The following is a 14609-nucleotide window of genomic DNA, read 5'->3' as shown; positions in this document are numbered from 1 at the left end:
ATGGCATCACCAACTCAATGGACATTTCTTGTTGTTGTTCATTCACTAGTCATGCCTGACTTTGCAAATCCATGGATTGCAACACGCCAGTCTTCCCTGTCCTTCACTATCTCCTGGAGTTTGCTTAAACTCACATCCATTGAATCAATGATGCCATCCAATCATCTCATCCACTGTTGCCCCTTTCTACTCCTGCCTTCAATCTTTCCCAGCATCAGGGTCTTTTCCAATGAGTCGGGTCTTCCCATCAGATGGCCAAAGTATTGGAGCTTCAGTTTTAGCATCAGAAGTTCCAATGAATATTCAGGGTTGACTTCCTTAGGATTTACTGGTTTGATCTCCTTGCTGCCAAGGGACTCTCAAGAGTCTTCTCTAGCCCCACTATTCAAAAACATTTATTCCTCACCACTGAGACTTCTTTATGGTCCAACTCTCACATCTATACATAACTACTAGAAAAACCATAGCTTTGACTATTCGAAACTTTGTTAGCAAAGTGATGTCTCTGCTTATTAATACACTGTCTAGGTTGGTCATAGCTTTTCTTCCAAGGAGCAAGCATCTTTTAATTTCATCCCTGCCGTCACCATCCATAGTTATCTTAGAGTCCAAGAAAATAAAACCTGTCACTGTTTCCATTTTTCCCTATTTGCCTGAAATGATGGGATTGGATGCCATTAGTTTTATGAATGCTGGATTTTCAAGCCAGCCTTTTCAACTCTTCTCTTTTACCTTAGTCGAGAAGCTCTTTAGTTCCCCTTTGCTTTCTTCCACTAGGGTGGTGTCATCTGAGGTTATTGCATATCTGAGGTTATTGATATTTCTCCTGGCAATCTTGATCGCAGCTTGTGCTTCATCTAGCCTGGCATTTTGCATGATATACTCTACATATAAGTTAAATAAGCAGGGTGACAATATACAGTTTTGACTTACTCCTTTCTAAATTTGAACCAAACTGTTGTTCTGTGTCTGGTTCCAACTGTTGCTTCTCAACCTGCATACAGGTTTTTCAGGAGGCAGGTGAGGTGGTCTGATCTTCCCATCTCTTTAAGAACTTTCCACAATTTGTTGTGATCCATGCAGTCAAAGGCTTTATCATAATCAATGAAGCAGATGTTCTTCTGGAATTCCCTTGCTTTTTCTATGATTCAGTGGATGTCAGCAATTTGATCTCTGATTCCTCTGCCTTTTCTAAATCCAGCTTGTACATCTGGAATTTCTTGGTTCATGTACTGTTAAAGGCTAGCTTGGAGGATTTTGAGCATTACTTTGCTAGCATGTAAAGCGAGTGCATTTGTGAGGTAGTTTGAACATTCTTTGGCATGGTCCTTCTTTGGGATTGAAATGAAAACTGAACTTTTCCTGTCCTGAGCCCATTGCTGAGTTTCCCAAATTTTCTGACATACTAAGTGCAGCACTTTTACAGCATCATCTTTGAGGATTTGAAATAGCCTAGATGGAATTCCATCACCTCCACTAGTTTTGTTTGTAGTAATGCTTCCTAAGCCCCACTTAACTTCACACTATATTTCTGTCTCTAGGTGAGTGATCACACCATAATGGCTGTCCAGGTCATGAAGACCTTTTTTCCTATAGTTCTTCTGTGTATTCTTGCCACCTCTTTTTAAGATCTTCTGCTTCTGTTAGGATCATATTGTTTCTATTCTTTATTGAGCCTGTCTTTGCATGAAATGTTCCCTTGGGATCTCTAATTTTCTTCAATTGGTCTCTAGTCATTCCCATTCTATTGTTTTCCTCTGTTTCTTTGCATTGTTCACTTAAGAAGGCTTTCTTATCTCTCCTTCTTATTTTTTGGAACTCTGCATTCACATGGGTATATCTTTCAATGGACATGAGTTAGAGCAAACTCTGGGAGATAGTGAAAGACAAGGAAGCCTGGTGTGCTCTAGTCCATGGGGTCACGAAGAGTCAGACACGACTGAGTGACTGAAAAATAACTTATAGTAGCTCTCAATGAATATTTTTTATTGTTATAAATTATATTGTTTTCACTCTTAAATAACTGTTTTCAGGGACAAGAAGGTCAGTGTTCAAGTTAAATCTAAATATTTTAAGAACCCAAAAGCCAAAGTAATAAGAAATAACTAAAAAAATCAACAATATAAAAATCCTGTATGTGTATATGTGCCATATAGAACTCTCTACATAGAATATACAGACCAGTATTACTTTACTTAGGTTGAAATACTTATCTAACTTGATTTGGAATAATGTACACTGCTCATAAATTGTAGTTAATCTTGTAGTTCCAGAACATTATGAGTTATAATTTGTGTGTTTAACAAACAACAAAAATATGCTCTTTTCACAGCTTTTTCAGAGTGAGTGAGTGAAAGTCGCTCAGTCGTGTCTGACTCTTTGTGACCCCATGGACTATATAGTTCATGGAATTCTCCAGGCCAGAATACTGGAGTGGGTAGCCTTTCCCTTCTCCAGGGGATCTTCCCAACCCAGGGATCGAACCCAGGTCTCCCACATTGCAGGCAGATTCTTTAACAGCTGAACCACAAGGGAAGCTTTTTCAGAGATGTTAATAAACATATGATTTACCAGTTACTACTTCTGTCATAAGAGGTAAGTATAACAAATATATACCTGCATAAAATTTACAGTTAATGCATTTTAGAGAATGAAAGTTTTCAAAAAATTACCCTTTGTAGCCTGGGCCCTCAAATTTTACAATGAGTAGAGAGGAAATCAATGTTCAAACTACTGTAAACTTGTGCTCATGTCATATGCTAACAAGGTTATGCTCAAAATTCTTCAAGCTAGGTTTCAGGAGTACCTGAACTGAGACTTTTCAGATGTACAAGCTGGGTTTAGAAAACACATAGAGGAACTAGAAATCAAATGTCAACCTTCTTTGGATCATGGAGAAAGCAAGGGAGTTCCAGAAAAACATCTGCTTCTGCTTAATTGACTACATTAAAGCCTTTGGATGTGTGGATCACAACAAACTGTGGCAAATTCATAAAGAAATGGGAGTAACAGACCACCTTACCTGTCTCCTGAGAAACCTGTATGCAGATCAAAAAGCAACAGTTGGAATCAGACATGGAACAATAGACTGGTTCAAAATTAGGAAAGGAGTACACCAAGGCTGTATATTATCACTCTGCTTATTTAACTTATAGGCTAAGTACATCATGCGAAATCCTGGGCTGGATGAATCACAAGCTGGTATTAAGACTGCCGGCAGAAATATCAACAATTTCAGCTATGCAGATGACACAACTCTATGGCAGAAAGCAAAGGGGAACTAAAGAGCCTCTTGATGAAAGTGAAAGAGGAGAGTGAAAAAGTTGGCTTAAAACTCAACATTCAGAAAACAAGATCATGGCATCTGGTCCCATAGACAGGGAAACAATGGAAACAGTGACAGACTTTATTTTGGGGGGCTCCATAATCACTGCAGGTGGTGACTGCCGCCATGAAATGAAAAGATGTTTGCACCTTGGAAGAAAAGCTATGACCAAAGAAGATAGCATATTAAAAAGCAGAGACATTACTTTGTTGACAAAGCTCCATCTAGTCAAAGCTATGATTTTTCCAGTGGTCATGTATGGATGGGAGAGTTGGAATCTAAAGAAAATTGAGTACCGAAGAATTGTTGCTTTTGAACTGTGGTGTTGGAGAAGACTGTTGAGAGTCCCTTGGACAGCAAGGAGATTCAACCAGTCTATCTTAAAAGAAATCAGTCCTGAATATTCATTGGAAGGACCGATGCTGAAGCTCAGACTCCAATATTTGGCCACCTGATGTGAAGAACTGACTCCTTGGAAAAAACCCTGATCTGGGAAATATTGAAGGTGGGAGGAAAAGGGGACAACGGAGGATAAGATGGTTGGATGGCATCACTGACTCGATGGACATGGGTTTGAGTAAACTCTGGGAGTTGGTGATGGCCAGGGAAGCCTGGCCTGCTGCAGTCCATGAGGTCGCAAAGTTGGATGCAACTGAGTGACTGAACTGAACTGAAGGGGGTACTAAAGAATCTTTTAATGAGGGTGAAAGAGGAGAGTGAAAAAGCTGGCTTGAAAATCAACATTCAAAAAACTAAGATCATGGCATGTTGGTCCCATCAGTTCAGTTCAGTTCATTTCAGTCAGTTCAGTCAGTATCAAGGTTGGTCATAACTTTTTTTCCAAGGAGTAAGCTTCTTTTAATTTCATGGCTGCAGTCACCATCTGCAGTGATTTTGGAGCCCAGAAAAATAGAGTCTGACACTGTTTCCACTGTTTCCCCATCTATTTCCCATGAAGTGATGGGACCAGATGCCATGATCTTCATTTTCTGAATGTTGAGCTTTGAGCCAACTTTTTCACTCTCCTCTTTCACTTTCATCAAGAGGCTCTTTAGTTCTTCTTCACTTTCTGCCATAAGGGTGGTGTCATCTGCATATCTGAGGTTATTGATATTTTTCCCGGCAATCTTGATTCTAGCTTGTGCTTCTTCCAGCCCAGCATGGTCCCATCTCTTCATGGCAAATAGATGGGGGAAAAAATGGAAACAGTGACAGATTTTGTTTTCTTGGACTCCAAAATAACTGCAGATGGTAACAGCAGCCATGAAATGAAAAGACACTTGCTCCTTGGAAGAAAAGCTATGGCCAAGCTAGACAGCATATTAAAAAGCAGAGACATTACTTTGCCAATAAAGGTCTTTATAGTCAAACCTATGGTTTTTCCAGTAGTCATGTACAGATGTGAGAGCTGAACCATAAAGAAGGCCAAAGGATTGATCTTTTCAAACTGTGGTGTTGGAGAAGACTCTTGAGTGTCCCTTGGACTGCAAGGAGATCAAACCAGTCTATCTAAAGGAAATCAGCCCTAAATATTCATTGGAAGTGATGATGCTGAAGCTGAAGCTACAGTACTTTGGCCACATGATGTGAAAAGCTGGCTCACTGGAAAAGGCCTTGATGCTGGAAAAGATTGCAGGCAAAAGGAGAAGAGGGTGGCAGAGGATGAGATAGTTAGATAGCATCACCGACTCAATGAACATCAGTTTGAGCGAACTCCAGGAGATGGTGGAGAACAGAAGAGCCTGGCATGCTGCAGTCCATGGGTTCACAGAGTCAGACATGACTTAGTGACTGAACAGCAACAAGAGAGTAGATAAAAGTAGAGGAAGCCTATGGTCTCCTCCAACCAATTACACATACAAGCATGACTGGGCATAGGGAGACAAAGGAAGTGCTATGGAAAGTGCCAGGAGAAAGTAGAGTTTCATTCTGCTCTTATTTGCAATGACTGACAGGTTACTGGGAAGCAGAAATTTCATTACAAAAACTGGGAAGTCCCCCCAAAAGTGGGAAGAGTTGGGAAAGAACAGAAACAAAAATACAATGTGGAAAGATTTGGACTGATAAACCAATGGTTATTGAAACACAATTTTAACCCTGGTGTGTCTGTGACCAGACAGTCCTTGGCAGCACCTTGTGAGGGTGAATTAGGATAGCTAAAACTCTTACTAAAATTTTTTCAGATTGTTATATGGTTTACCCACATTGTGGTTTGGCGATTTTAACTAACAAAATGTTTCTGAATCCCCAAGATGGAACCCTATTCAGATGTGTCTGAATACAAGTAGACTCAGCCAAAACTCTGGGTATTGCCACATACAACTGCACACTCAGAGACCTTGGCATGACTATAGATGCAAAAACTTCCAACTAGTGTTTTAGTCATGAGAATGCCTTCTACATAATGTTAAATGATAACAACTATGTATAAAAGAATGAAATTAGAACACTTCCTAACACCATACACAAAAATAAACTCAAAATGGGTTAAAGACCTAAATGTAAGACCAGAAATTATAAAACTCTTAGAGGAAAATATAGGCAGAATACTCCTTGACATAAATCACAGCAAGATCCTCTATGACCATATCCTACTGTAATGGAAGCAAAACCAAAAATAAATAAATGAAATTCAATTAAACTTAAAAGCTTTTGCACAGTGAAGGAATCTATAAACAAGGCGAAAAGACCACCCTCCGAATGGGAGAAAAAACAGCAAACAAAACAACTGGCAGAGAATTAATCTCCAAAGTTTACAGGCAGCTCATTCAGCTCAGTACCAGAAAAACAAACAACCCAATCAAAAACTGGGCAGAACTAAACAGATACTTCTCCAAAGAAGACATACAGATGGCTAAAAACACGTGAAAAGATGCTCAACATGGCTCATTATTAGAGAAATACAAATCTAAATGGCCATGAGGTATCATCTCACACTGGTCAGAATGACAATCATGAAAATATCTATAAACAATAAATGCTGGAGAAGGTGTGGAGAAAAGGGAACCTTCTTGCACTGTTGGTGGGAATGCAAACTGATTTATAACCACTATGGAGAATAGTATAGAGATTCCTTTAACAAACTAGGAATAAAACTACCATATGATCCAACAATCCCACTACTGGGCATGTATACTCTGAGGAAACCATAATTGAAAAAGACACATGTACCCTACTGTTCATTGCAGCACTATTTACAATAGTAAAGTGAAGTCATAAATAGAAAAACAAATATTGTATTCTAACGCATATATGTAGAATCTAGAAAGATAGTACTGATGAAACTCTGCAGGGCAGCAATGGAGATGCAGACATAGAAAACTGACTGGAGCTATTGAGAGAAAGATTGAAATATATACATTGCTATATATAAAATTAGATACCCAGTGGAAATTTGCTGTATGATGCAGAGAGTTCTAAACTGGTACACTGACAACCTAGAGGGGTAGGATGGGGTGGGAGATGGGGCGGAAGTTTGAGAGGGAGGGGACTTAGTATACATACCTATGGCTGATTCACATTGATATATGGCAGAAACCAACACAACATTGTAAAGTAATTATACTCCAATTAAAAATAATTAAATTTAAATAAAAAAATAAATGTATGGCAAAACCAATACAATATTGTAAAGTAATTAGCCTCCAATTAAAATAAATAAATTTAAATTAAAAAAAAATAAATAATTGTCCCTTTGTCTTCCAGTTTGAGGACAAGTGTCTTGCACAATCTCTTGATATAGGTCCCATGTGTGCTTATAACCACTCTCTCTGGAAAGCTGGAAATCTGATCAGTCTTGGGAACTATCTCTTAAGTCCCACAGACTGAAAACTAAGCCTCCTTCTTTTTCCACAATGGTGCTTCTCTTATCCCTAACTCCAAGAATTATTTCCTCTCCCTGTGACAAAACTCTACACCCAAATGGCCTGGATACAAATCTGAATTCTACTAGTCATCAGCTGTGGGATTTTGTCCCCCACTTCATTTCTAAAGTAGGGATCATACACAGTACTCAAGTGATAGGATCTAGATGAAGAGCTATAGGCTGCTGCTGCTGCTGCTAAGTCGCTTCAGTCGTGTCCAACTCTGTGTGACCCCATAGACGGCAGCCCACCAGGCTCCCCCGTCCCTGGGGTCCTCCAGGCAAGAACACAGGAGTGGGTTGCCATTTCCTTCTCCAATGCATGAAAGTGAAAAGTGAAAGTGAAGTTGCTCAGTCGTGTCTGACCCTCAGAGACCCCATGGACACCTCTGTCTATGGGATTTTCCAGGCAAGAGTACTGGAGTGGGGTGCCATTGCCTTCTCTGGAGCTATAGGCTAATACATGTGAAATTATTGAAATATATGTGAAATTATTGAAAGATATCTGGCATGCAGGAAAAGCCACCTAAGAATACACTACCATCATTTTATTATTTTCCAGCGAGAACATCTAAATGCCATCATCTGTACTTCTAGGGATCCACTCAGGTGCAAAAAGAAGAGCCAGAAAAATTGAAAAACAATTTAAAGCACTATTAATCTGTTTTCAGAAAGGAAGAATTAGCTTTTCGAAGGCCAGTAAAATATTTTGTGACAATATTTCTGAATTCATTATATAAATGTATAAATAATGTAATTCCGTTGACAAATACTTAATAAATTTGATTTATTCTCACAGTTTGATATAAGTGAGTGGTTTGTTTTGTTTACAGCTGTCAGTACTTGCATTGCTTTTATTCCACAGCTCAGGAAGAGGTGAACTGTGGGAGAGGTGCTGGCTTCTGTATGCCTACTTTGGAGAAACAAAGTAGCAAAACAAATCAGAGGAAACAATTCTCTGAGGGACCTAGTTCAGATCAGAAGTCAAGAAGAAAATGAAGTATTTGAACAAAATGGGAAAAAGAGACTTAACAAACCCCTTGCGAATCTTAAATGTGAGGCATCATTATTTGATTTTACTGAAAACTTCTAGAAAACGACAATACTCAAATGACTTAAACTACAATTAAGACTGACTTAAATTGTTTCAGAAAGTGTGGCCTTCATTTTAATTTGGAAAGACATTTGTTTATTTCCTGGTTAAGTTCCTAAGAGGGCCTGTAATCTGACCAGTAAATGTTTTTAGTATGCACAGAAATATAATTTAGTTTTATCAACATAATTTCAAAGGTGCTGAATAATATATTATTTGATTTTTAAATGTCATTGACAATTACGATGATGCTTTATGCTGCAGAAAAATGTCCTGCCAGACATGCAGTGTTTTAAAATATTTTCTTACACACTTTTCCTCTTTTCCTGTACTATAGCCTTATCTTCTGAGAGAATACACAGGATACTTTTTTTAATGAAAAAGCTTTTTTCTTCAATAGTTTAAGTCTGGCATAATACCATTTCTTCTACTTGATTAAAATAAATTTGGACTTAGAATTTGAACCCACCTTCAGAGGAAAATGGCACCTTTTTCAATAAAGTCCATTTCCCACGGATTTGGAATGTATTACTTGTAAAAAAAAAAAAAAGAAAACCATAAAGCAACATTAATATTTCTATTCATCTAATTTCAGAATTCATAGTGTTAGAAACTTTCCTTGTGGAAATAATTAAAATTTTATATAGAAATATAAATTTATTCAAGCAAATTAAAATGTATACTTCAGGGTCCATTAATAATAGTTAACATGTGTTCTAGAAAGCAGTAAATAATGAATAAATGCCTTATACATTTAGCAAATTTGACAAATGTAGTATTGGACTTGACTGTCTTAACAGAAATCCACCACAAATTTTAAATTTAACTTCTCAGACTCTAGCTGTCAAAAGGTAGATATTGCTTCTATTTTCTCATTGTCATTATTCTTGTTTAGTTGCTAAATTGTGTCCAACTCTTTGCTATCCCATGGACTATAGTACACCAGGTTCCTCTGTCCATTGGATTCTCCAGGCAAGAATACTGGAGTGGGTTGCCATTTCCTTCTCCAGGGTATATTTCTGACCCAGGGATCAAACTTGCATCTCCTGCACTGGCAGGCATTTTCTTTATGCTGAGCCACCAGGGAAGCCCCTATTTTCTCATGAAGTGAAGTGGAAGTTGCTCAGTCATGTCCGACTCTTTCAACCCTGGACTACATGGTCCATGGAATTCTCCAGGCCAGAATACTGGAGTGGGTAGTCTTTCCCTTCTCTGGGAGATCTTCTCAACCCAGGGACCAAACCCAGGTCTCCTGTATTGCAGGCGGATTCTTTACCAGCTGAGCCACAAGGGAAGCCCCCAAATACTGGAGTGGGTAGCCTATCCCTTCTCTGGTGGATCTTCCCAACCCAGGAATCGAACCAGGGTCTCATTATTTTCTCATAAGTTCCCATAAAATTCCCATTTGTTTGGCTATGAATTATTAATACTCTACAGTGTCTATTTAAAGCAAGTACCAAATACATATCTGATGAAAGACTGTGAAATAAATAACCTTGTTAAAGAGAAAGCATTCCAAGAAATAAATAACAATCAGTACATAATATTTCAGTACGTATGGCTACTTGAGAGTACCAGTAAAAAATAAATCTACCCCCCAAATTCAAAGATAACTAGTTAAGTGAGAGCAAAAATTTACACATGAACAAGAGAAAGAAAGATAATGCCACAATTGTTGACAAGAGCACAAGTGAGCAGGAGTCGGGAGAGGATTCTAGTTCCAGCTGTTATTTTTTTGTGCTACTTTGGTTGTCATTGAGTTTAAGCCTCGGAAGCCTCATTTCTGAGATGACAGGACTGAATCAAACAATATCCAAGGCATGTTTTGCCTACAAAATAATACTGAGGCTGCTCACATGGGTATTTGAATGGATATGGGATGAACAATAGAGTAAAATGAAACTAGTCTGTTGGTTACTTTGGACAGAGGATTTGTATGAGGAAGCATCCAGTCTCTACATATTGTTTCAATTAACAGTTATCCAGTTTTGTATTGGTTTTCTTCCTAGTCCAAAATGCTTATGTTTATAGAAAATATACCATAGTAGAAAGTACACGAGCTTTGGACACAGTCAGAATTAGGATGAAATCCAGGTTTTGATATAATTTTAGAAATTGTTGCAAATTAATCTCTCAGATTTTAAATTTCTTTATCTGAAGAGAAAGATAATTCCTACATCATATAGCTCTTTTGAGAGCTCAATGTATGTAGTTGTTAAATGTATGTATGTGCCTGAAATATCAAGTGCATGCTATGTATACCACTGGATTTCAATATATGATCTCTGTGATAATGTGGTGGCTCAGACGGTAAAGCATCTGCCTGCAATGTGGAAGACCTGGGTTTGATCCCTGGATTGGGAAGATCCCCTGGAGAAGGAAATGGCAACTCACTCCAGTATTCTTGCCTGGAAAATCTCATGGATGGAGCCTGGTAGGCTACAGTCCATGGGGTGGCAGAGTTGGACATGACTGAGCAAGTTCACTTCAATGAATTCTTAATGGTAATACATACACAGAAATAGCATCTATAGCAGAAGCCATGTAAATTAAGGAGTCATGGAGTTTTATAGCTGCAAGAAAACTTGAGGTTTAAGGTAAAGTTAAAGATAAAAAGAGAAACTATAAAAGTAAGTGACTGATGCTAAAGCTGAAACTCCAATACTTTGGCCACCTCATGCGAAGAGTTGACTCATTGGAAAAGACTCTGATGCTGGGAGGGATTGGGGGCAGGAGGAGAAGGAGACGACTGAGGATGAGATGGTTGGATGGCATCACTGACTCGATGGACATGAGTTTGGGTGAACTCCGGGAGTTTGTGACAGACAGGGAGGCCTGGCATGCTGCAATTCATGGGGTCACAAAGAGTCAGACACACCTGAGCGACTGAACTGAACTGAAGAGGAATTTATAAGTGAGTAAATTGAAGATATTATATCAGCTGTTTCAAGAGTTTTGAAGCATATTTTTACATTCTATTCTTAGAAACTGTGACAGCCAGGATTATTTTTAAAATTATGCCATTAACACTATGATGTCAGAAAAATATAGATCAAGTAATGAGATTTCAATTTTTCTATTCCTTCAACATGTGACAAGTTATCAGGAAAGTATTTAAAGAGTAAATGTCAAAGGCATAAAAAGTACATTAATATGGAATATTTTTAATCCATGAAAGATTTTTCTCAAACCAGAATATTTATATTAATCATGAGAAATAATGACATTGTATTATTTTTGAGTCCAGTCATTGCTAGCACAAATCAGATAGAATCCACCTTCTCCCAAATAGACTTAAATTTAATGCTCATAGCAGAATATACTAGAGTGGAAAATAAAATTGAGCAATAGAATAAAGTTATCATTTCTAAAGTAGAATAAAAGTGGAAGGAGAAAACAATAATCAAGAGAGCATGACAGAAAGAAAAACACCAATACAGTATACTAACGCATATATATGGAATTTAGAAAGATGGTAATGATAACCCTGTATGCGAGACAGCAAAAGAGACACAGATGTATAGAACAGTCTTTTGGACTCTGTGGGAGAGGGAGAGGGTGGGATGATTTGGGAGAATAGCATTGAAACATGTGTAATATCATATACGAAACGAGTCGCCAGTCCAGGTTCGATGCAGGATACAGGATGCTTGGGGCTGGTGCACTGGGATGACCCAGAGAGGATGGGGAACATGTGTACACCCGTGGCGGATTCATGTTGATTTATGGCAAAACCAATACAATATTGTAAAGTAATTAGCCTCCAATTAAAATAAATAAATTTTTAAAAAAGAGAGAGCATGACAAACAAGACTGTTACACCAAGAGGTAGCGCTCCTGGTAAAGAACCCGCCTGCCAAAGCAGTAGATATCAGAGACTGGGGTTCAGTCCCTGGGTCGGGAAAATCCCGCGGAGGAGGGCACAGCAACCCACTCCAGGATTCTTGCCTGGAGAATACCCTGGCTATGGTGCAGAGGGTGGCAAAGCGCTGGACACGATGGAAGCTGCAGATCTCTCCTCGGGTCTCAGCAGTGAAGGCACTGAGCCTGGCACCAGGTGTCGCTATAAGCTGAGCGACTTCAGTGAGTGTATATTTCAACTGAAGGATTTTAAAGGACACTCACTGCACTTTATGGAATATATTGTTAAATTTGCTCCAAATTAAAACAGTTATTTTACATTTTTGCCTAAAATGTTTCATATTTGTCTAAATTATATTTTATTTCTTAAAAACTTCCATTATAGCTGAAACCTGTAAGGGTCAAATTAGGGATTAGGGTTAGGAAAAAGATCGTATTGCATACCAAATAAAAGGGGAAAAGTTAATCTCTGTAAACAGTTGAATTCAAAATTTGAATCACAAAAATATATTAATGTGAAAATTAGCTAATAGGTAAAGCAAAAACTTTTAGTCACTCTTTAGGATTTTAGCAATAACAAAATTTTTGAACTTCTAGCTATAGATTTCTATCTGTTATATATAACATATAAACTGAATTTCTAAAGTTAACATATAATATACCATATAAATATTTAAGGTAGTTCTTGATCATACCACATTGATAAAAATATTAATGTGAAAGTTAGCTAATCATGTAAGATTTTAGCAAAAACAAAAATTTTCAATTTCAAGCTACAGATTCTACCTATTAAATACATAAGTCAAATTGCCAAAATTAACATGGAATACACCTTATAAACATTAAGAGATAATTTTCTTGATATTTGGGGCTTCCCCGATAGCTCAGTTCTTGATTATGAATCAGATCAAACTACTGTGTTTCTTTTAGTTAGTGCAACAGCTACAAAGATCCAGTTCCGGTTTCAGTTCAGTAGCTCAGTTGTGTACGACTCTTTGCAACATCATGGACTGCAGCACACCAGGCTTCCCCGTCCTTCACCAACTCCTGGAGCTTGCTCAAACTCATGTCCACTGAGTCAGTGATTCAATCCAACCGGCTCATCCTCTGTCATCCCCTTCTCCTCCCGCCTTAAATCTTTCCCAGCATCAGAGTCTTTTCCAATGAATCAGTTCTTCCCATAAGGTGGCCACAGTATTGGAGCTTCGGCTTCAGCATCAGTCCTTCCAATAAATATTCAGGACTGATTTCCTTTAGGATTGACTGGTTTGATCTCCTTGGAGTCCAAGGGACTCTCAAGAGTCTTCTCCAGCACCGCAGTTCAAAAGCATCAATTCTTCGGTGCTCAGCTTCCTTTACAATCCAACTCTCACAACCATACATGACTACTGGAAAAACCATAGCTTTGACTAGATGGGCCTTTGTTGGCAAAGTAATGTCTCTGCTTTTTAATATGCTATTTAGGTTGGTCATAGCTCTTCTTCCAAGGAGCAAGTATCTTTTAATTTCATGGCTGCAGTCACCATCTGCAGTGATTTTGGAGTCCAAGAAGATAAAGTCTGTCACTGTTTCCATTGTTTCCCCATGTATTTGCCATGAAGTAATGGGGCGAGATGCCATGATCTTAGTTTTTTGAATATTGAGCTACAAAGATAGGACTTCCCTTTTGGCTCAGCAGTAAAGAAGCTGCCTGCCAAGGCAGGAGATGCAGGTTCCATCCCTGGGCTGAGAATATCCCCTGGAGAAGAAATTGGCAACCCACTCCAGTATTCTTGCCTGGAAAATCCCATGGACAGAGGAGGCCATGGGGTCACAAAGAGTAGGGCACAACTTAGTGACTAAACAACAACTACAAAGATGTTTAGATAGGTTGCTACATGGTTCTCAAACATTTCATAAAATGTTTCAGTGGGATTTCTTTTGATCCTGTTAGAAATACCCTGCCTTCACTAGAAGAGAAACTTGGTACTTACTCAGAAAAGAGAAGCATCACCGAATTTACTCACCTGTAGAATGTGCGGCTTGAAAACCTTTTCTTTGAACAGATGCATCAGAGACAAACCGAACAAACATGTTATTTCCAGTAGCCACAAGGGGCTCTGGTATCTTGTTCCCACACAGTCGTCCAAGAACTGGTGATTTATCTGTTTCTCCATCATATACTTCCAAATGATCATAAGCACATTCTTGATGCTGCTCAATCTCAAATTCAGTAAAGGCCTATTAAGAAAGAAAAAAAGAAAATTTATAAAGCCACATATCACTCAAAATGGGTTCTTTTCTTTGCAGCAGAAAAAGACAAATATTGTATATTAATGCATATACAAGGAATTTTAAAAGACAGTACTGACAATCCTACATGCAGGACAGCAAAGGAGACACAGATGTAAAGAACAGACTTTTGAACTCAGTGGGAAATGGCAAGGGTGGGATGATTTGGGAGAACAGCACTGAACATGTATATTACC

At 38.4% G+C, this 14609-nt stretch overlaps 1 protein-coding gene across 1 annotated transcript in view; it reads right to left on the bottom strand.

Annotated features, from left to right (window-relative positions):
• The window catches only part of TLL1 (tolloid like 1), a 325786-nt gene that overhangs the window by 2054 nt on the left and 309123 nt on the right, over positions 1-14609 (bottom strand). Inside the window, exon 19 of the mRNA XM_052654737.1 lies at positions 14148-14361. Coding sequence (XP_052510697.1) covers positions 14148-14361 — 214 coding nt within the window. The remainder of the gene's footprint in view (positions 1-14147; positions 14362-14609) is intronic.

This window comes from Budorcas taxicolor, chromosome 17 (assembly GCF_023091745.1).
Source record: "Budorcas taxicolor isolate Tak-1 chromosome 17, Takin1.1, whole genome shotgun sequence".
Lineage (NCBI taxonomy): Eukaryota > Metazoa > Chordata > Mammalia > Artiodactyla > Bovidae > Budorcas > Budorcas taxicolor.
This window is presented reverse-complemented; position numbering and strand designations above follow the sequence as displayed.